The sequence below is a fragment of the Clinocottus analis genome, unplaced genomic scaffold, assembly GCF_023055335.1.
Source record: "Clinocottus analis isolate CAN_PGR_092001 unplaced genomic scaffold, fCliAna1.0.p SCAF_40, whole genome shotgun sequence".
NCBI lineage: Eukaryota > Metazoa > Chordata > Actinopteri > Perciformes > Cottidae > Clinocottus > Clinocottus analis.
The window spans coordinates 388,500-409,980 of record NW_027176154.1 but is presented as its reverse complement, the minus strand read 5'-3'; the positions used below and the strand labels follow the sequence as shown (position 1 = coordinate 409,980).

At 44.0% G+C, this 21,481-nt stretch overlaps 4 protein-coding genes across 5 annotated transcripts; 2 read left to right on the top strand and 2 right to left on the bottom strand.

The window, feature by feature from the left end:
• Positions 1–367: 367 nt before the first annotated feature.
• On the bottom strand, positions 368–3,111 carry LOC137801361 (hepatocyte nuclear factor 3-beta-like). Its single transcript, XM_068598755.1, has 2 exons — positions 2,901–3,111; positions 368–1,617 (listed from the first exon to the last, which is right to left on the bottom strand). Exons 1-2 carry the CDS (start codon positions 2,970–2,972, stop codon positions 448–450), a joined length of 1,242 nt encoding a protein of 413 aa, XP_068454856.1. The 5' UTR covers positions 2,973–3,111; the 3' UTR covers positions 368–447.
• Positions 3,112–5,350: 2,239 nt separating this feature from the next.
• LOC137801362 (protein CEBPZOS-like) lies at positions 5,351–8,582 on the top strand. 2 transcript variants are annotated; one of them, XM_068598757.1, is made up of 4 exons: positions 5,351–5,482; positions 6,453–6,561; positions 6,632–6,676; positions 8,192–8,582. In XM_068598757.1, the coding sequence occupies exons 2-4, from the start codon at positions 6,453–6,455 to the stop codon at positions 8,272–8,274; spliced, it is 237 nt and encodes a 78-aa protein (XP_068454858.1). In that variant the 5' UTR covers positions 5,351–5,482; the 3' UTR covers positions 8,275–8,582. The 2 variants fall into 2 exon arrangements, with proteins under 2 accessions (XP_068454858.1, XP_068454857.1); XM_068598756.1 differs by lacking the exon at positions 5,351–5,482 and adding an exon at positions 5,653–5,851.
• cebpz (CCAAT enhancer binding protein zeta) lies at positions 8,039–15,588 on the bottom strand. Its single transcript, XM_068598754.1, has 18 exons — positions 15,363–15,588; positions 13,799–14,953; positions 12,750–13,057; positions 12,340–12,568; positions 11,907–12,081; positions 11,734–11,822; positions 11,317–11,370; positions 11,130–11,232; positions 10,706–10,765; positions 10,543–10,609; positions 10,276–10,388; positions 9,910–9,967; positions 9,587–9,774; positions 9,474–9,503; positions 9,136–9,216; positions 8,955–9,016; positions 8,674–8,755; positions 8,039–8,435 (listed from the first exon to the last, which is right to left on the bottom strand). The coding sequence occupies exons 1-18, from the start codon at positions 15,576–15,578 to the stop codon at positions 8,278–8,280; spliced, it is 3,228 nt and encodes a 1,075-aa protein (XP_068454855.1). The 5' UTR covers positions 15,579–15,588; the 3' UTR covers positions 8,039–8,277.
• Positions 15,589–15,952: 364 nt separating this feature from the next.
• ndufaf7 (NADH:ubiquinone oxidoreductase complex assembly factor 7) lies at positions 15,953–20,360 on the top strand. Its single transcript, XM_068598790.1, has 10 exons — positions 15,953–16,170; positions 16,858–17,015; positions 17,283–17,363; positions 17,642–17,752; positions 17,931–18,144; positions 18,726–18,784; positions 19,079–19,192; positions 19,533–19,676; positions 19,765–19,938; positions 20,101–20,360. The coding sequence occupies exons 1-10, from the start codon at positions 16,137–16,139 to the stop codon at positions 20,320–20,322; spliced, it is 1,311 nt and encodes a 436-aa protein (XP_068454891.1). The 5' UTR covers positions 15,953–16,136; the 3' UTR covers positions 20,323–20,360.
• The last annotated feature ends 1,121 nt before the right edge of the window (positions 20,361–21,481 follow it).

Sequence of the window (21,481 nt, the reverse complement as noted above, 5' to 3'; positions counted from 1 at the left end):
TAAAGAAGAATAGATTAAGTTCAATAAAACTGTTTTCATATAAAGATTTTTTGTTGCTTTTTGACTGTTTTAATGTTTTCTTTACTGTTTTTAAATCTGCATTGTGTTTTAATGGTTTCATGTGAAGCACTTTAAATCTCCTTGTTGTTTAAATGTGCTCAACAAATAAACTTTAAAGACGTTTATGACGACTTTTAAGTTAAATAAAACGTTTTTTAAAAAAAAGACTGTTTTCTTATAAAGATTTTTTTAAAGTAGTTTTTATCTGTTGCACAAATACAAACACAGAAATCCTGCAGTTTGAAGGGCCTGTTCCCCTCATCACATTCACAAAATGTACAAATCCCCGGTGTGCGTGTGTGTGTGTGTGTGTGTGTGTGTGTGTGTGTGTGTGTGTGTGTGTGTGTGTGTGTGTGTGTGTGTGTGTGTGTGTGTGTGTGTGTGTCCTCATGAGTTCATGGCGGGCCTGCTGCTGTACACGCCGCGGTAGTAGCTGCTGTCGCTGTGCGCGGCGTCCAGGCCGCCTTTTGAGACCGCGGCCACCGGGCCACCGTAGCCCGCGTACTGGCCCGCGGGCTCGGACATGAGGTTGTTGATGGAGAACGGGTGGTTGAAGGAGTAGTGCGGGTGGTAGTGCTCCGGCTTCAGGTGCTGCGCGTGGGCGGCGGCGGCCTCGTGCAGCAGCAGCGGGTGGTGCGGGTGGTGCGGGTGGTGGTGCGGGTGTGAGAACAGGTGCTGGGTGTGATGCGCGAGCGGCGGAGAGGGCGCGCGCACGGGGCTCGGGGGCAACAACAGTTCACCCCGGTGTGCTTTGATATCGCCGCCGCCGCATTTCGCGTCTGAAGCCGGGGAGGAAGAGGAGGAGGAGGACCGCGGGGAGCTGGTGACCGAGCCGGACTTCTCCTTCTCCTCCTTCTTCTCGCCTCCTCCTCCTCCTCCGCCTCCTCCTCTCCCGGTCTTGAAGCGCTTCTGCCGCCGCAGGTAGCAGCCGTTCTCGAACATGTTCCCGGAGTCCGGGTGCAGCGCCCAGAAGGAGCCCTTCCCGGGCTTGTCCGGGAGGCGCGGCACCTTGATGAAGCAGTCGTTGAAGGAGAGGGAATGGCGGATGGAGTTCTGCCAGCGCTGCTGGTTCTGCCGGTAGAACGGGAACAGGTCGGTGATCCACTGGTACAGCTCGTTCAGCGTGAGCATCTTGCCGCCGGCCTGCTGGATGGCCATGGTGATGAGGGAGATGTACGAGTACGGCGGCTTGGCGTGCGTGTAGCTGCGCCGGTACGGCTTGGGCTCCCCCCGGGACCGGATGCCGCCGCCGCCGCCGCAGGCCTGCGCGTACACTGGGCTCATCCCGGCGGGCGCGCTCCCGTACGGCGGCGGCGGTGGCGGCAGCGCCGGCGGGCTCATGGAGCTCATGCCCGGCGTCAGCAGGCCCCCCATACCGACGACGCCGACACCCGGGCTCTGCGACACCCCGACGGGCATCGAGGAGTGGTGGTTGACCCCATGCACCGGGTTCACGTAGTGCGCGTTCATGTGGCCGCTGCCGGGCATGCCAGGCGCGCTCATGTAGCCGCCCATTGAGTTCATGGACAAACCGGAGTTCATGTTTCCGGTGTAACACTGAAAACACACAGAACACAGTTGTTAAGACAATATTCATGTATATTCATTTATTATATATATTGTTCAATTAGATTCAATTATATTATATGTATATTGGCTTCATTTCATCTAAATAAATCACACAAAAGTTTAAACAAAAGCTTTTTTTTGGTTCACTGTCGTAAACAATATTTCACATTTAATATTGATAATAATTCTATTTGTCATGGATTCATCTGGAGATTATTCGATTGTTTTGTTGTAAAACCTTCTGAAAGATGAAGGCCTGTCATGTTTATGTGATCTCAGATTGAGATTTATTTAAGATTATTATTTAAAATGACAAAGAAAAGCATTAAACTTGTCATTTAAAATCTGTAACTTTAATATTAATCAGAGTTCTTAGTTCATAAGCATTTATTAATTCATAAGGAAACTTCTACAGAGCTGTAATCTGTTTATCTCAACATGAAGGTCAAAACGCTCTTTAAGATAAGCTCATTAAATATGTGTTAAAACACTTAACTCACAGGAAGAGAGACTTGACCTGGAACAGAAGGGATTTATTATTATTATTGTTATTATTAGGAATTAATAAATGTTAAAGGTCCTCAATGCTCTCTGATTTAATTCATTTTTTGTTCATATTTTCTCCATCTTTTCTCCACAATGATGATGAACTACTTCTAGCCGGAGTCATTTAACTCCATTTAAAAACACTTTACATACTTTAATGAGACATATAATCTTTAATTTCAGCTTTTTTAATGTAATTTGACATATTTTACACATTTTGATGTTTCACCATTAAATACAACTAGAATCACCTCAAGAATAACTCATATTTATCCCAAAATACATTTAGATTCTTAGATTCAAGATATTTTTTAAACAGTAACATAATCAATACAGGCTAAACTTTATTTAATCTAACAAAAAAACAGGTTTGTTTTTTCCAGAAGTGATTTCTCATTTTGCTGCATCGAAAATACCTCAAAGCTCTAAATTATTAATATTAATGCACTGCAACCAATACTGGCAACTAATATGTATTTGACTTATATATAAATAAATATAAATATTCCCATGTATTTGTGTGGAGAACACTTTTTATGCATATATATATATATATATATATATATATATATATATATATATATATATATATATATATATATATATATATATATATACATTTCTCTCAAACCCATGTAATGTTAATTTAGATGTTTATCTGATTAATTACAGTTAAAAGTCTCTAATAATAATAATAATAATAATATAATAGTGAGTGCGTGCACCTCTGTCTCTCCGTAGTAGCCGCTGCTCCAGTCCGCGTGCTCGTGTCCCTCCATCTTAACGGCGCTCAGCATCGTGCACGCTCCTCACACTTTAACGCATCCAAACGGCTTCAGGCGAAGCGGCGGGAGGAAGAAAAATAAAAATACAAAAACAACAACAAACAAACAAACAAACGCACGGACGGAGGGACGGACGCCCCGTCCTCCTCTTCCTCTTCTTCCTCCTCCTCCTCCTCCTCCGGTGTCTCCTGGCTGCTCGGGACCGGGACTTGTCTCTCACCTGAGCGGCGACTGCGTCTTGTGAGCGCGGGGACAGCTCTGCGCGCGAGGAGGCTCCGGCACCTGCGCGCGCGCGCCGCCGCCGTGGAGCCAGCAGCCAATCAGCGGCCTCCCCCTCTTTCCCGCGGCCCCCAGTCTCGAGCGCGTGCACATTTTCCCGATTTGAATATTACATCTTTGGCACGAGACTTCACTATCAGTGAATGACGTCATTACCTGTCCTTACGTGACGTTACACAGGTAACGTCATCACGTTCAAGTAAAAGTACTTCAAAATTCCGCCTGAAACGTGATGACGTCACTTCATCACGTAACTCATTCTAAACTGAAGATGTTTCACAAGAGAAGCAGAGAGACTGTCTGTGGGCTCTTCCTCCTCCTCCTCCTCTTCTTCTTCTTCTTCTTCTTCTTCCTCCTCCTCCTCTTCCTCTACTGTTTGAGTCTGTCAGTGAGTATTTACCTGGTGATGAATCTGAAAGGAGGACAGGATGAACGGTACACATGACCGAGGTGAAGGAACAAGAGAGGCTGGACCACCATGCTCTCTGCACACACACACACACACACACACACACACACACACACACACACACACACACACACACACACACACACACACACACACACACACACACACACACACACACACACACACAACCTCCCTGTGTGGACGTCAAACAAACCCTCTTGGTCCGTGTGAGGCTGAAACATCTGTGAGCTCTGAGATCTGACTCATCATAAAAGTTCATGTTTATTTAGCTTTACTTTTCAAACCCCTTTTTAAAACGTGAAGCCATCCTTAACTCCCCCCTCCAGGCGGTCTTCTCCTCATGTTAACTCACAAATATACAAATCACCAAATACATTAAAGTACTAAATATAATGTGCTGCAAGTTAAAATCCTGCATTGAAAATGATACTTCAGTAAAAACAGGTAAATATCGTGAGTTACATTCCACAACTACCAAATATATCTAATATATATCTTAATATATATATATATATATATATATATATATATATATGTCTTATAATAATCTCACTTCAAGACATTTCAGTCTTAAACTAAATATTTAAATTAGAATGTGAGTCAAAGAAAAGCAACACATTCTCCTCAAAACAAATGACTTCATTGTTTTATTTCAGCTGAAAAACGCTGGTGACGTCTTTGTGTTGGTTTACGTTGCCTGGCTGCTGAGGCTCATGGGTAATGTAGTTTTTAGCCATTCAGCCTGACACTAAGGAAACTACTCTTCCGAATACGCACACATCGGTGGTTTTCTCTCGGAAAACACCAGAAACAGAACATTTTATTGTCGCATTATTCATTTATTTAATCGTGCATCTCACCAAAAACTATATTTTATACTATGAGAAATATTCAGATCCTGTACTGCAGTACAAAATACTACCACACTGTGAAAATACTCCACCAGCATTCAAAACCTTATGAAAGTATACAGTAAAATGTACATATTAGTTAATATCTGATTTTTCTGTATTAATTTGACTGCTGCATTAATGTGTATGTAGCATTATAACTCTTTTATATCCGGTTTGTTGGTTTAATCTATAGCAATGTATCATATTCCAACGTCATATTTTAATAATAGATTGTAGGTAAAGGTTGTAGTTTAATAAGTTTAAGGTGTTTTCTCTCACTGATCAACGCTTCTTCTCGTTTTTCTCAGGTGATAGTCTCTGAACCCTCATCAGAAAACACTGCCACCTCGTGGTGAGCTGCTGCAACTACAGTCGAAAGTCTTTTTCTATGGCTTTATCTTTTCACAGAGAGTGAGATTAAATATGTCTTCAATGGAAAGTGAAAATGGTAAAACATTATTTTATGATCATGTTAAAGCTCCATCGGTTATCTTTCACGCACACCTTGATTTAATTAAAATTACTGCACGAGTGGATTCTTCACTAGTGGGCTAAAAGTACCTATACTGCGCTATAAAAATGTACTTTAGTAAGTAAACGTGATGCATTCAAAGCCTGAGTTGATTGTCTGCAAAATAGGTAGAAGTAAAAATGATTCATTATGCATTAAATGTTCACTTCATCGCTGAGTTTATCGCAAACGTTTAAAATCACCACGGAAATACTGACAGGGAACGGGATCCGTCAAAGTCGCGGCTGGTTTTGTTTGTATCAACCGAGCTTCCGTACTCCGGAAGTAACAGCTGTTTCGCTTTTCACAAGGACGTCTGCGAACATTTAACGTTATTTTAACAACTTTTACCGCGTTAATTAATTCGTAAAGACACAACAAGTTGTTCCTCTCCCACGCGAATCCGAAGGTGAGTTAATTTAAGAGTAAGAGGACGTAAACATGACGTTAAAGAGATTATTCCGGTTTGTTTAGTGTTATTGGTTATTTAGCAAGAGTCACTGTTTATTTTATTGTTATTTATTATAATACATTTAACACACATTTCCAGAATAAGATGACACATGTCAGGCATTCCAGTTCCTAGAAGCAAGTTTGGAAAAATCACCAAAGCAACATTATTGATAAAGGAGCGATATTAGTTTTCTAGGGAGAGATTTCTACTGTCTCACAGACTGGATCACAGACTGGATCACAGACTAGATCACAGACTGGATCACAGACTACAGTGTCGGCGATGCTGTTCGTAACGTTTATTAAGCGCTTGAGGAACTTCTGGGTGTGTTGAAAGCACGCATCATCAGGTCTTTGTCAATCTGAGCTACTGAAACAGAAGGACGGCATCTTGCGTTACTTTGAGTTTGCGGGTCAGAATTCTATGGATCCCATTTCCGCAACACAAAAAAAAATTAGGAGCAATACAAATAAAAATTATGACAAAAAAAATTATGACTATATATATATATACTTTTTTTTCCCCGTTGACTTTTTTTTGTTGACTTAAAAAAAAGGCAAAGAAAAAAAAACGTTTCCCGTTTAATTCCAGGAAAGAAAAAAAATAAATGTAATTGTAGCTAATATTTGTACACACAAAGTACATTGTTGTTGTCATTGTTGTTCCATTGACCATTTTTAAGAACCGAGTAAAATGCAAAGTCCACACATATATTGAATGAAGTATTTACTTTAAAGTAACCCATCAACAGGCTTACGGGTGGTTGACATTGCCAAGTTATCTTTTAGTAAATAACAAGAGCACTTGAATATAAAACAGTGCTTGCAATGTTAAATACTATTTTTTTTTTTTTTTTTGTAGCGCTAATGGGCTTCCATAGGTCCTCATTGAAAGTGAACTAAAACTAAAGAGTGTTTCTCCTCAGATGTCTCTGGCGCCTCTGGCCAAGAAGCTGATGAAGGCCGTGATCGCTCTGGAGCTGCTGGGCGTCATCGGGGCGTACGGCCTGTTCCACAAGATGAACGACAGCCAAGGTAGCGGATCAATCACCTGAGAGTGACTTCATGTCTCTAGGACAATAAATAAATCCTCTTTTGTTTCCAGACTTCCGGAGCACCATGAACAGGAGGCTGCCATCAGTCCTCGAAGGTGAGAAATGATTTATTATTTATTAGAGTTGAATGTAGTTTGTGCTGTAACTTGTTGCCACATATTTCTGCGACATATTGTACAAAGACTGGAAAATACTATACTGTACTGTAGGGTTCATATGGTCATTGAAAACCTGGAAAGTCATGGAATTTTATTTTTTTAAATCCCAAAAGTCTAGTAAGTGGTGTAAATGTGTTATTTTCATGTGTTCATGACGTTCATTGAGTTATAAATAATGAATCTGCTTTTAAAAGAAAGAGGCTCAAAATATCAGCAGCATACATACAGGCATCTATATAAATGTTTATTCTTTTAATCAAACTATTGTCTCTCATTCATTTGAGTCATTTAAGGTTTACTGTATGCTTTGAATCCTCATTGTTAGTTTAAATACTACATTTTATCACTTTGTACTGTTTCATTGGTCACAGTGTGTATGAACCCTGTATGTTATATTGACTTCTTTTTATACTATATATTTTATACATACTATATTTTATGGAAGGCCATTCCCGCCACAAAAAAAATAAAATTAGGACAAAAAAAAAAAAAAAAATAGGGACAAAAAAAATATATTTCTTTTTGTTATTTCATCACTTTAGTTTTACAATACCTTAATTTAAATGTAAATATGTATTGTTCATACAACAAAACAAGTACAGGTAAAAAAAAAGTCCAATCTTGTTTCAATTCAAAATATCTTTTAGTAAATAACAAGAGCACTTGAATATAAAACAGTGCTTGCTAGGCAATGTCAACCACCTGTAAGCCCGTATTGATGGGTTACTTTAAAGTAAATAATTCATTCAATATATGTGTGGACTTTGCATTTTACTCAGGTCTTAAAAATGGTCAATGGAAGGTCAACAATGTACTTTGTCTGTACATATATTAGCTACAGTTATATTTAGGCTGTAACTGTAATTTTGCCATTTGTAGTCAGTAATGAAACTTTAAGTCCTGGAATGAAACTTTTTTTTGTTGCCTTTTTTCAAGTCAACGGAAAAAAAAGACAACGAAAAAAAAAAAGTTTTTTTTTTTGGGGTCTTAATTTTTTGTGTTTGTTTTTGGTCCTAATTTATTTTTATTTTTTTTTGGTCTTCATTTTTTTTTTTTTTTTTGGGTCCTAATTTTTTTTTTTTTTTTTTGTGGCGGGAATGGGCTTCCATAATATTTTCCAACAAACTATACTTTTTTATAAAATGTCTGGAAAATATGACATGCCATTTAAAAACCTAGACTTTTTTTATTATAAAGGTTTGCCATAGTATATAAATAACCTTTTTAAGTATGACTGACTTTTAAAAATAAAATTCAACATGTTTTTGTTGTGACAAGCAACAAAATGGAGAAAAGACAAACAATGTAATAAGTTTAATATAAAGCATAACTGATAATAAGAACTTCTGCTTGTAGTCTGAAAAAACTACATCCGATTCATTTGAACGTCGAGGGGAAATATCAAAGTCTTTGGTTTTGACGAAACCAGTTTCTTCTTGTGTTTCCTCCCAGTTTACTACCAGTCCAACGAGTGGGCGGGGCTCTACGGCGTCCGGGAGAGCGACCGCGCGGCGTGGGCGGCCAAACGGGAGTGAAGGCTACTTCCTCTTCTTCCTCCTGCTCACGAGCGTCTTCCCTCCGGCTCGAGCGAACGGCTTCTTCCTGTTGAACGCCGTCTTCTTCCTGCGCATCGTCTTGGCGTCGCGGTCCTGCATCCAGTCGTCTCGACGCGCCTCCCACTTCAACTGCTTCAGGCCTGAGAGGACAAACAACACCACTCTGGTTTCACGGGTCTGACGGAAACCACAGAAGAAGACGTCTGTAAACGGATTCGAGCGCCTTCTCTGGGCGGAGTCATGGCTGGTATCCAGCACGCCGAATAAAACGTCCCCTTGTTCTCAAACCTGAAGATTTATTCATGTTGTGACACAAATGTACTTTTAGGAGGCACACACACGGACACACACACACACACACACACACACTCTCCCTACCCGCTTTGTCGGTGTTGGCCATGGCGTTGAGTCCGATGTTGTCGAACTTGGATCCGGCGTTCTCGTCCAGCAGCGAGCCGAACTGAAGGAGTTAAAACAAAAGAAATCAAATAGTTCATTAAATATTTTTCTAGGAGTGAAAACAAGAAAGTCATGAAAATGAGTCTGAACATTGAAAAAAAGTCTTGTTGTATATAGAGTATGTAAAACGTGTATAGTGTTATATTATAAACTGTAGAAAAATGTAATAATGAAAGTTATGTTATAGAACGTTAACTCACCTCTTCAGCAGAAACAAACATGGCCGCCTCGTTCTTCTTCTTCTTCTTCCCCGGTTTAGAAGCTACGAGACGAAGCGACAAATAAACAAAGTTAGCATGAAAACCGTCCAATCAGACCGACAACTTAGATTAAAACAATTCAAATGAAAGAATAAAAACATTCTGAAAAAGTAAAATGAACCTAAAGATCCGAAGTCCAGCTCCTCTGAGGGTTTCTGTTTCCTCTTCTTGGCTCGAGGAGCTTCAGCCTCATCGTCTGAATCTGAAGCAAAAACATTCAGGAACGTTTCATTTGAACCAAGTTTAAACAAACAATAACATCTTATTTTAGTGATGACGTTGCACCGGTTTAAAAAATAACACAATACTCTGGACTTGGGAGTACTTTGACTGACGGTATAGTACTTTAGCTAACATTAAAGTACTTTAGCTAACGGTATAGTACTTTAGCTAACGGTATAGTACTTTAACGGTAGAGTACCGTAGCCTGTGATGTATACGTGTTAGTTTTGAACTCACCGCTGAACGCAGCGTCCTCCAGCTCCGGAACTGAGAGAAAAAGAAACAACAAATACATTCATCATCATCATCATCATCATCATCAGACAGACCAGGACGGACTCGGCCCCCACCTTCTTCGTCATCGTCGTCTCCGTTGGGGTCCATGAAGGCGCCTCCTTCCTCCTCCAGCTCGTCTCCGAAGTCTTCCTCGTCCATGCTGCCCAGAGACATCTCCTCGTCGTCCAGGTCGTCCATGTCCGAGTCGTCCGAGTCGTCCGAGTCCTCGCCGCCTTTCTTACTCTTTTTACTCTTCACGTTTCTGTCAAAACGGAGAAATCGATCGATCAATACGCGATATTGAACTGAACGCTTCTCGAGAGGCAGAATGCTGGAGGACTGCAGCGTTCAGTGGAAATAAACAATAAACAATCAATAAGCAATAATCACTGCTCACCCGGCAAAGTCCAGGTCGTCGACCGGCATCTCAGTGAAGTACGAGTCGCCCTCAGCGTCTGAAGAATATTCATATTGATTATTAGTTCAAACAGGATCAAATCATTCACACCAGAGGTTTGGAACTAAACCACAAGAAAACATATTAAAGCTCACGGTGAAGTACTTTAGCTAACGGTGAAGTACTTTAGCTAACGGTGAAGTACTTTAGCTAACAGTAAATACTTTGACTCTCCATAAAGTACTTTAGCTAACGGTAAAAAACAAACTTGTAGTTTGTTCCGTCATCATTTCAGGTGTTTAAGATGAAAGGAAAGCAGGTTATATTGATTAAATGACCCGGTGACCTTTGACCTCTGTAACTCACCGAGCATCTTCTCAAACTCGTCGTCGTCCACGTCCTCCACGCTCTCGTCGTCCCCGTCTCCTCGATGACGACGGCCCTGAAGCAGCTTCTCCTGCTGACGCTTCCTGAAGTATCTGGAACGAGAAAGAAATATATAAATACATTTATTTAAGATTACATACTAGATCCGGGCACGTTAACACGTTATAAATGTGTGAACTAAATGGTTCTTTTAACACTGATGCACTGTTTAAATGGAGATTTTCATTATAAATCACTACGACTCACCGGTGGAAGAAGACTTCGTCGACGGGGATCTGAGTTTCCTCTTTGGACAGAAACTCCTCACAGTTCACTGGAGGAGAGAAGTCCAGCGAGACGACGCAGAACGACAAAAACAGATTTAAAAAAACATCAACGGAGGAAATAAAAGATCCGGACACAAACTCACCAGGTAGAGACTTGAAGGGGAACCTCTGTTTGGGCGTCAGCGCCGCCGAGTCCGTGTTTTCTGAGAGAAGAAAAGAAAATTAACATCTGAGCAACTTTTAACCGGATTTCCACGACTTTTACCCAAATTACTTGACTTTTAACTAAATTTCCATCACGTTAAACCAAATTTTCAATGACTTTTCTATGATTTTCAACCAAATGTCAATGACTTAACCACATTTCCTTGACTTTTAACCAAATTTCCTTGACTTTCAACCACATTTCCAGGACTTTCATCCACATTTCCAGGACTTCCAACCACATTTCCAGGACTTTCATCCACATTTCCAGGACTTTTCCAGGTGTTCCATGACCGTAAGAGCCCTGAGGTTGTGCTCTTCCAGCGCTTGGTGAAGCGATACTCAGGACACGGCGTTCCTTACGTCTGCTCTTCAGCTGTTTGGGGTTCCTGAAGACGAAGCGGTCCAGGAAGCGGCTGAGGGTGAAGTCCTGCAGCGGGTCGCCGGCGTACAGCACGAAGTCGCCCTGAGGAAGAGGAGGAGACGACAACAGAGTCACGACCGCCACGCACAACAGCAGCGGGCGGAGCGCAGAGCGCCGCGGCGTTACCTGCAGGAGCGTTTTGGCAAACAGCGACACCGACGGGTGGAAATGCACCGAGAGCTGCAGGAGAGAGAGGTCAGAGGTCAAGAGGTCAGAGGTCAAGAGGTCGTTTATCTATTCACACCAGACACAAAGAGATGAAGGGCTGAAGGACACGGGAAAGTGACTAAAACACAATTTATATAAATATATATATCACTAAATATATATAAAGAATATTTATTTTCTTTTTTCATATATAAAAACACATATTTGTTTTTTATATATATAAAAAATATATATAAAAATAAATATATTTTTATGAATACAAATAATTAAGTCCCATTATCACTACGAGCTATTAGCTGTTATTTCAATAAAAGAATAAATGTTGTGTTTGTGTGTTTGACTGTGTGTTTGTGTGTTTGTTTGTTTGTTTCTCACCCTCTGCAGCTCCCATAAGGTCGTGTGGTCGGCGCCGCAGAACAACGGGTTTCTGTGCAGCGGGTCGTAGCTCTTGATGCTCTTTCCTCCTGAAACAAACAGGAACACAATCTGTCAACAACAACAACAACAACATGGCGACACACAGACTCTTCTGTTTATGAGTCGCACACCTTCCAGGTTCTGGTGGTGTACCCATGATGCATTGGGCTTCGGCTGCGTGGGCGCTGCTCCTTCCTCCAGTTTGTCAGCGTCCACGAAGCGCTCCTCCTCCTCCTCCTTCTTCTTCTTCTTCTCCTCCTCCTCCTCTTCCTCTGCGAGGTCTTTGAACTCCTCTTCCTCTCCGTCCTGAAGGAAACAAAAAGCTTCACTGGTTCAACATTTAAAATATCAGTTAAAAACAAAATGTACAAAAATATAAAAGTCAATTTAATGAATTCAGTTGATTAACTTTAACATGAACCATTACATTCGGAGAAATTTAAATAAATGTTACATTATTATATTTATGTTTAGCTCTCGCTGGACGGCTTACAATGTAAATATTATGATAACAGTAAATAATAAATAAATAGTAAATAGATGGTGCGTGGGCTCCGTGCTCACCCCGCCCTGCAGCAGCAGCCGGAGGCCGGGTTTGGCCTTCATGACCTCTGACACCAGCACCAGCGCCCCGCAGGCGAAGCTGGCGCTCTGCTCGGCGCTGACCTGCAGCAGACGCTTCACGAAGGCTTTCACGCGCCGCAGCACGATGTCGGCCTTCAGGGATTTATAGAGCAGGTTCAAGAACATGCTCTGACGGGACGAGGAGGACAGGCCGGGGTCCAGCAACTTCCTGAGGGGGGGGGGGATGAGGAGGAGGAGGAAGAGGAGAAAGAGGGAGGGAGGGGATGAAGAAGTAGAGGAGGAAGAATAATGCATGAATACTTTTGATATTCCACAATCAATCAAGATCCTCTTCATACATTAGCAGGACTTAAAAGTAACTGATGAAGATGAAGATGGTGAAGGTGTACCTGTACAGAGCCACGTAGTAGCGGTCGGAGACGCTCTGCTGGGAGTCCATCACCTGGAACAGCAGCATGAGCGCCTGCACGGCCGTGTTGAACCTCACCAGGTGCACCACCCTGAACAGCGTGTCCAGCTGCTCGCGCACCTTCTCGTCCCCGGCGCCGGCGTACGGGTACGCCCGGTTCACGCCCGACAGCAGCCCGCTCAGCATCTTCGACTCCACGTCCTTCTTCTTCACGCAGGCGCGGAAGAAGGAGAAGTAGATGCCGACGAGCTTGGCGGCGAGCTCGGCCTCATCGTGGCTCAGCATCACCTGCAGGGGCGAGCGGGAGGAATAAAAAGCGATAAGGCGTAACGTCGCGATAGTTCAGTTTGTCACTTTTTACTGCAATAAAAATGATTGAAGTGAGATGAACGGACTGAAAACTTTATCTTATGGGATGAAATATGTTGACAGTTTTCCTTTGGGGACAATTTACGGTTGAAAAAAGGAAATAAATCTCAATATATCACAATGCTAGATGTATCGAAGTATCACAATAATATCATATCAGGGCTTAAATATCGTATCGGGACATAAGTATCGTGATATCATAGCGTGATAATATCACATCGGGGCCCAAGTATAGTAACAATACCATATCATGACTGAAGTATTGTGATAATATTGTATTCAAATAACATCGTATTAGGACTAAAGTATCGCGATAATATCATATTTGGGACTTAAGTATTGTGATAATATCATATTGGGACACAAGTATAGTGATAATATCATAACATGGCTTAAGTATCGTGATAATATTGCATCAGGGTCTAAATATTGTGATAATATCGCATCATAATTTAAGTATCGTGATAATATCGCATCATAATTTAAGTATCGTGATAATATCGCATCATAATTTAAGTATAGTGATAATATCATAACATGGCTTAAGTATCGTGATAATATTGCATCAGGGTCTAAATATCGTGATAATATCGCATCATAATTTAAGTATCGTGATAATATCGCATCGTGGGACCTCTGGTGGTCCCCCCCCCTGATCACCTGGCTGAGGAAGCACACGGCGTAGTACTGCGCCTTGGCGGCGACGTTGGGCCGGAACATGAGGCGCTCCACCTCGCAGCACACCACGGCCTTCATGTTGGGGTGGCGGTGCAGCAGCGACTCCAGCAGGTAGGTGGCCTTGGCGGCCGTCTTGTACTCGGGGTCGCCCAGCTTGTTGACCACCTGGCCCAGCAGCGCCCGCTCCTGCTCGGGCCGGCTGCACAGCAGCTCGTGCGCGGTGGCCAGCGCCTTCGCTTTCGTGGCCGCCACCGTGTCGTGGCCCACGCCGTCCAGCACCGCCACGAACTCCGCCACGTGGTGCCGCAGGAGGTGCTCGAAGTACCAGATGACGAGCCGGCGGTCGCGCGAGTCCCGGTTGCCGCTGGCCCGCTCCTCCAGCAGGTCGAACGGGTGCTGGGCGAAGGGGCGGAGCTTGCGGTCCTCCGGCAGCAGGTTGGACAGCAGCAGCTCGCGCAGCGTGTCCAGCGCCATCAGGCCCATCCGCCGGCTGCCCTTCTTCTTCATCATGCCCACCAGGCTCTCCACGTGCTCCAGCGTGTGCACCGGCGCGTCCTGGATCAGCACCGTCATGGCCGCCATCCTGTCCGCCAGCACGCCGGAGGAGACGACCGTCTTCATCCAGTGGGAGTTGGCGCCCTTCTGCAGGTTCTTCTTGCTCTTGTAGAGCGCCACGTCGGCCTCGAACAGCTGCTGGGCCAGCGCCTTGTACCGGGACACCAGCGCGGCGTCCTGCGGGGCGGCCGTGCCCTCGGCGGCGTACTCCAGGTCGAACCACTTGCCCCCGGGTTTGATCAGCAGCACCAGCCGCTGCTGGAACTCGAACACGTTCGCGTTGGGTTTCTTCTTCGCCGCCGCGTCTTTCGCCTTCTTCGGCTTCTCCTCCTCGTTCGCTTTCTGCCGAGCTTTGCTTTCTCCCTCCGCCTTCTTCGGCTTCGCCGTCTTGCTTCCTTCCCCCTCGGCGGCGTCTCCCTCGGGCTCGTCCGGGACGGTCTGCAGTTTGGCGAACGCCCGGACGCCCAGCTTGGCGATGAACTTCTCCAGCTCGCCCTCCTCCAGGTCGTCGATCGCTCCCTTCTTTCCTCCGTCGACCATCTCGTTGTCGTCGTTCATGGCGGCGAGCATGACGTAGTCGGCCTGGACACAAAACCACAGAAGAAGAACAGAAATGTAATGTCGCTCGTCTTCAGCCATCAGAGACACAACAATACTTTGTTTTTTTAATCCTGACTTTAAGAAATATAAAACTAATGCGTTTTGTTTATTTACCAAGCTGTCAAGCGTTTAACTTAACAAAAACTCATCATGCGTATCATATTGTTGGATAATTATTATTAATATTGATGCATTAAAATGTATTAGTTGTGTTAATCTGAATATGCAAATAAGTGAATAAAAAGTGTAAAACACGTGTTCCGTAGCGAGACACAGAAAGGTATCTGGAGTCTGTGAGAAACACACTTTATTAAACGTGTTTCGTGACTTTGCACCGTGACTGTAACGCGGTGAACCGCCGCAGGTGTGAAGGTTTTATCCGGTAACTCGCCTGCGTTCCTCCGAGCCGCAACACCTCGTCCAGGTTGAACTCTTCATCTTCTTTCGTCCCTTTGTCTTCTTCTTCATCCGGTGCGGGGTCTTCATCTTCATCCCCGCCGACGCTTTCGGCCTCCATCTCGGCTTCTTCGGGCTGAAACGACGCTTTACTCGTCGCTTTGGACCTCTTACGGTGCTTGTTTTTGGCCGCCATGCTTGTTTTCAGCATGAGGAGAACGTGACCCGGATGCGGAAGTCGACGTCACGGCAGCGTTTCCGCTTTACTTAAAACGAGAAAGAAAAAAAAAGCGAAAGATTTTATTAATTTTCCTTACGTCATGTTTGTGATCATCATTATTGTTGTTTAATTAATTAAACAATAATATAAAAATATATACAAAAAATCGTTTTTACTATTCCTTTCAACTGTAATACATAATAGATTAACCCACAATTAACTGAAGCTAACATAAATATGTACATTTACTAAGATGTATAACGTATAATAAAAACACATTGTTGACATCGTGTACATCGTTTTATTTAGGTGTTTTATTGTGAAAGGTTACCCGGAAGTTATACATCATATCCCGGTTTGTTTAACTTCCGTTTCCCTGTTAGCGTTTCGCTCTTGCACAAGGACTTTGTAGCTTTTAGCGACTTTAAACGACCAAAAGAAACTTCATAACAAATACACATTTCTGTAAGTTGTAACCGGAAGTTAAAAGGTTAGTTTCCGGTTTCGGTTCCGTATGACGCACCTCGTGTAGTTGTTGAAACACAGCAGATGATCAGCAGAGTCTTCAGTCCATCAGCTGCAGGTGAGCAGCCATGAGACGAGATGATTTTATTAGTATTTTTTTTTTAACGATGAAACATAAATGTAATTTTGTATTTGCATTTTCTTCTGTGAAAATCGGTGCATTTATGACTCAATTTAAGGTTTTATTTGACCTGTTCTGTTGCTCTAATTCTGTAGTGCAACCCTTATGTATTGGTATGTATTATTACTGAGTAACAGATGTAATGTCATGCAAATGATTTAGGTTTTGTTTGCTATATTTTAGAAGAAGGTACTTTTTTGGTAATCAATTCAAATTATTAGGGCGAAGGCAACAACTCTGAGACCGATCAATCTGAAAAATAACTTTAAAGTTTGAAGGTTCGACATAAACAAGATATTTTTTCTGTGCACTTATATTTATAGTTTTGTGTCTCAGATCAATACATTCTGGCAAAACCTTTGACCTTTGCAGATTTATCTTTAAATATCAAATATTTGACATTGTTTCCGGGTGTGGCGTTTGGTTCCTTAAAAAAAAAACGCAATAAGACACTTAAAAAATATAAAAATAAAAATAAATTTGGCTATTTTGTTGACAAAAAAAATTGATGAAAAAAATGTGAAACTACTTTATAATTAAGCAAACTGATTAATAAAGTGTTTGTCTCTTCTGTTGTTGTTGTATTTGTTTACTGATTCTGTGTTATTTGTTTGTGTTGCACAGTGCGATGGCGAGCGGCTCACAGACTCACCTGCAGCGCTCCACCAGGTGAGGAGAAGCCCCGCCCCTCCATGCTGCGTCACCTGACCTCCAGAATAAAAGCCACCGGTCCGATCACGGTGTCGGAGTACATGAGAGAGGTGCTCACCAACCCGGTGGCGGTGAGCGACGTTACCTGGATCAGTTAGAGAGCTTTTATTGTGAAGGACTTTTATTTTGGAAAATAAATCCCCTTCACCTTGATGATTCAACTTTGAATGTGGTTTTGATTAATTACACAGTCAACAAAATGTATCAACAATAAAAGATAAATGTATTATTATATATTTATACATTTTTTTTGTTAATATAAAAGCTTAAGAAGTTACGGTAACTGTTTTGTAATTTTACAAGGTAAGACACTTAATAATTTGAATTTCCTCTCTCAGGGTTATTATGTGAGGAACAACATGCTGGGGCCCGAAGGAGACTTCATCACATCGCCCGAAATCAGCCAGATGTTTGGAGAGGTGAGGCTGGAAGAGTCCACCTTAACAGGAAGAGTCCACCTTAACAGGAAGAGTCCACCTTAACAGGACGAGTCCACCTTAACAGGAAGAGTCCACCTTAACAGGAAGAGTTAATTTAATACTAAATGTTATATTTTACATGGCGCATCATCTGCGGCTACTTCTTCCTCCAGCAATACGGTTTGTTTTTATTTTAGTTAGCTGAATATATGATGAGGCGGTTTGATATGTGCACATCTCCTCTCCTGTGACGTAAGAACACGCGTGTTTGATTCCAGCTGCTCGGCGTGTGGACCGTGAGCGAGTGGATGGCAGCCGGTCGACCCGAACGGCTGCAGCTGGTGGAGCTCGGACCAGGAAGAGGATCAATGGCCGCCGACGTCCTCAGAGTACCAGCTTTACTCAGACTTTATATATTGATACATATAGATGTATTCATATTCTAATAATTATATATATATATATATATATATATATATATATATATATATATATATATATATATATATATATATATATATATATATATATATATCTATCTATCTCCTTCCTGTGATCTCCTTCCAGGTGTTCCATCAGCTGCGCTCCGTTGTGGGCGGAGCCTCGGTGTCCCTCCACCTGGTGGAGGTGAGTCCGCTGCTGAGTCGTCTTCAGGCCGAGAATCTGACCGGCGGCCGCAGCCGGCAGGCGGACGCCGAGGACGTGCCGGTGTACCGGCGCGGGGAAACCACCACCGGGCTCCCGGTGTCCTGGTACCGGCGCCTGGAGGACGTCCCCTCAGGTACCGGACCACACCTGCTCTCCACCTGCTGTCTCCACCCGTCACACAGAGAGGAACGCGGGACTCTCACGTGTGTGGATTCTGGCGACCCCTGTGGACGAAAGTGGTAGTGTCTCTGAGCACCAAGGTCCCTTTAAAAAACCTCATTTAACAGTAGGACCAGGACTAAACTGAGACCAGAGAGGACCAGGACTACACTGAGACCAGAGAGGACCAGGACTACACTGAGACCAGAGAGGACCAGGACTACACTGAGACTACAGAGGACCAGGACTACACTGAGACCAGAGAGGACCAGGACTACACTGAGACCAGAGAGGACCAGGACTACACTGAGACTATAGAGGACCAGGACTACACTGAGACTATAGAGGACCAGGACTACACTGAGACTATAGAGGACCAGGACTACACTGAGACTAGAGAGGACCAGGACGACACTGAGACTATAAAGGACCAGGACTACACTGAGACTAGAGAGGACCAGGACTACACTGAGACTATAGAGGACCAGGACTACACTGAGACTATAGAGGACCAGTTAAAAGTTCTTCAGTAACTTTCTTCTCTCATCTTTTCAGGATTCAGCATCTTTCTCGCTCACGAGTTCTTTGACGCTCTGCCGATCCACAAATTCCAGGTTTGTTTTAAAGCCGCTTTGAATTTTTATTCCCATTAATTTTGACCTGATTGATTCATGTTGCTCCTTTGGCTTTTTTATTTGCTTATTTGTCTACTTTTGAGGTAAGATTCCTCCTATAAACTCTTGCTTCTTCTCCTTTACTATCTCATGTTTCTCCCGTTCGCTGCATCGGCATGTCATTACACCACACGGCCACCAGGTGGAGCCAAAGCAACAGAAACACAAAGCCGCTCTGGCGTTCGCTCCATAACGTTGTGTTTGTCTCGTTGTGTTTGTGTGTTTGTGTCGTAGCGGACGCAGCGGGGCTGGAGGGAGGTGATGGTGGACGTCGACCCGGGGAACGCGGACCAGCTGAGGTTCGTGCTGGCGCCGTCTCCCACGCCGGCCTCGGGCTCGCTGCTGCAGGTCAGACCCGAGCATCTACAGCGGGGTTCTTACCCTCATGGAAAACCTGGAAAAGTCCTGGAAATGTGTTCCATTGATGTGCTGTATGCTTTGAATCCTCATTGTTAGTTTAAATACTACATTGTATCACTTTTTACTGTTACACAAAGATTTATTCACGACCATTAAAATGATTATTTATGGGTTTGATTCTCCGGCCGACCTTTAAAAAGTGAGGAACCGTCTCTGTGGGTTCAAAGCGCACTGAAGGTCAACGACTCCGGCAGAGAGGAAGTGAGAGAAGCCATTGATTATTGACTGTGTGTGTGTGTGTGTGTGTGTGTGTGTGTGTCTCTCTCAGGCAGATGAAAGGCGGGGTCACGTGGAGGTGTGTGCAGAGGGAGGAGTCGTGGTCCAGCAGCTCGCTCAGAGGATCCAACAGGACGGCGGCGCGGCGCTGATCGCCGATTACGGCCACGACGGAACCAAGATGGACACGTTCAGGGTGAGGAAGACACGCCCACAACACCTGTAACACACCTGAACACACCTGTACAGCACCTGAACACCTCGTCTCTCGTGTTCCCCGTCAGGGCTTCAAAGGCCACCGGCTGCACGACGTCCTGTCGTCTCCCGGCTCGGCCGATCTCACCGCCGACGTGGACTTCAGCTTCCTGCGGCGGATGGCCGGAGGGGGCGTGGCCTGTCTGGGGCCCGTAACCCAGGCGACGTTCCTGAAGAACATGGGCATCGAATCCCGGCTGCAGGCGAGTGATGACGGCGGCCATTTTATTCATCACTGACCCTTTAAGGGGATTATTTATCGAGTGTCTTTGGGTATAAATGTGAGAATAAAGCTGTGTTTCTAAATGACCTCAAACAAACGTGAAGATTTAAAACTACGAGGCGTGGCTGTGGTTCTCCTGCAGGTTCTGCTGAAGAACTGCGGCGACGCGTCCACCCGGCAGCAGCTGCTCGCCAGCTACGACATGCTGACCAGCCGCTCCAAGATGGGCGAGCGCTTCCTCTTCTTGGGCCTGCTGCACCGCAGCCGGCTGGCCCGACCCGCCGGGCCCGCCGGCCTTAAGCTGGAGAAGAAGAGCGCGGCGCCGCTGCCCGTTGGCGGATTCACCGAGCTCAGCTTCTCCTGAAAGGATCGGTGTGGTCGGAGAGGTCGGGAAGCGAGCGCTAAAAGGACACTGTCTCTTTAAGTTAATCGTGAATACTTTTTCAAATAAAAGATATAAGAAAATAAAGAAGTTGTGCACTCATTTGTTGAAAAACACATTTTGAAGCCGAAAACCAGAGGAGTCGCCCCCTGGTGGTCAGAAGAAAGAATGCAGCATTAACACATGAAGCATAGACTTCTATACAACCAGAGGAGTCGCCCCCTGGTGGTCAGAAGAAAGAATGCAGGTTTAACACATGAAGCATAGACTTCTATACAACCAGAGGAGTCGCCCCCTGGTGGTCAGGAGAAAGAATGCAGCTTTAACACATGAAGCATAGACTTCTATACAACCAGAGGAGTCGCCCCCTGGTGGTCAGGAGAGAGAATGCAGCTTTAACACATGAAGCATAGACTTCTATACAACCAGAGGAGTCTCCCCCTGGTGGTCAGGAGAGAGAATGCAGCTTTAACACATGAAGCATAGACTTCTATACAACCAGAATATTTTGTTTTTCACAGCCTCCACACAGAGAGAGCGAGAGAGAGAGAGACTCGCCTGCTGAAGGTCAGAGGTCAACCCCGCCTGCAGGGGGATCTCCTCCCTCTCCTCCGCCTTCCATCCGTCCACATCTGGAGGCGGTTAGCTGAGCTCGCGGTCGCCCCTCGCCGCTCCTCCGGCGGCCATGACAGGATCCGGTTCCTCGCCGGCAGCCGACCCTCCAGACGAGCGATTAAATGATCTCTTCCAAAACATCCTGCCGGGGATCGCTATCAGCTTCTGTGTTTTTGTTTCTTGTCGCACATCTGGAATAAATTAGTGGATTTTGTGACTAAACCGCCTCCAACTGAAGATGTTTGAGAGGGCTGTGCCTTTTAAAATCAAACTTAAATTTGGGATTAGACACAATTAAAGCAAGTTTGATTGTCTTTCTGGCTCCGTTTATTGTGTAAAAAAGCATATTAATGATCTATAAATGTTATTTGTTCCTTGAACATTGCAGAATTTTCTGGTTATTAATGAGATTTCAGACTTCATAGAAAATGTACTGATTTCTGTTCACATCAGTGTTAATCTTTAATATTCCTGTGAATAAAAGACCATCAGTTGAATAACGACGACGTGAAATGAGATTTTTCCA

What these genes read in the sequence shown, in the direction of transcription:
- LOC137801361 (XM_068598755.1), bottom strand. Translation starts at nt 2,972, where the DNA reads ATGCTGAGCGCCGTTAAGATGGAGGGACACGAGCACGCGGACTGGAGC. An exon ending in GCTACTACGGAGAGACAGAG is followed by an intron (nt 1,618 to 2,900) that starts GTGCACGCACTC and finishes GTGTGTTTTCAG; the next exon opens with TGTTACACCGGAAACATGAA.
- LOC137801362 (XM_068598756.1), top strand. Translation starts at nt 5,810, where the DNA reads ATGCTGTTCGTAACGTTTATTAAGCGCTTGAGGAACTTCTGG. An exon ending in AGCGCTTGAGGAACTTCTGG is followed by an intron (nt 5,852 to 6,452) that starts GTGTGTTGAAAG and finishes GTTTCTCCTCAG; the next exon opens with ATGTCTCTGGCGCCTCTGGC. An exon ending in CAAGATGAACGACAGCCAAG is followed by an intron (nt 6,562 to 6,631) that starts GTAGCGGATCAA and finishes TTTTGTTTCCAG; the next exon opens with ACTTCCGGAGCACCATGAAC.
- ndufaf7 (XM_068598790.1), top strand. Translation starts at nt 16,137, where the DNA reads ATGATCAGCAGAGTCTTCAGTCCATCAGCTGCAG. An exon ending in TGCTCACCAACCCGGTGGCG is followed by an intron (nt 17,016 to 17,282) that starts GTGAGCGACGTT and finishes TTCCTCTCTCAG; the next exon opens with GGTTATTATGTGAGGAACAA. An exon ending in CCTGGAGGACGTCCCCTCAG is followed by an intron (nt 18,145 to 18,725) that starts GTACCGGACCAC and finishes TCATCTTTTCAG; the next exon opens with GATTCAGCATCTTTCTCGCT.
- cebpz (XM_068598754.1), bottom strand. Translation starts at nt 15,578, where the DNA reads ATGCTGAAAACAAGCATGGCGGCCAAAAACAAGCACCGTAAGAGGTCC. An exon ending in TGCGGCTCGGAGGAACGCAG is followed by an intron (nt 14,954 to 15,362) that starts GCGAGTTACCGG and finishes TTTTGTGTCCAG; the next exon opens with GCCGACTACGTCATGCTCGC. An exon ending in GGCCAACACCGACAAAGCGG is followed by an intron (nt 8,436 to 8,673) that starts GTAGGGAGAGTG and finishes TTGTCCTCTCAG; the next exon opens with GCCTGAAGCAGTTGAAGTGG.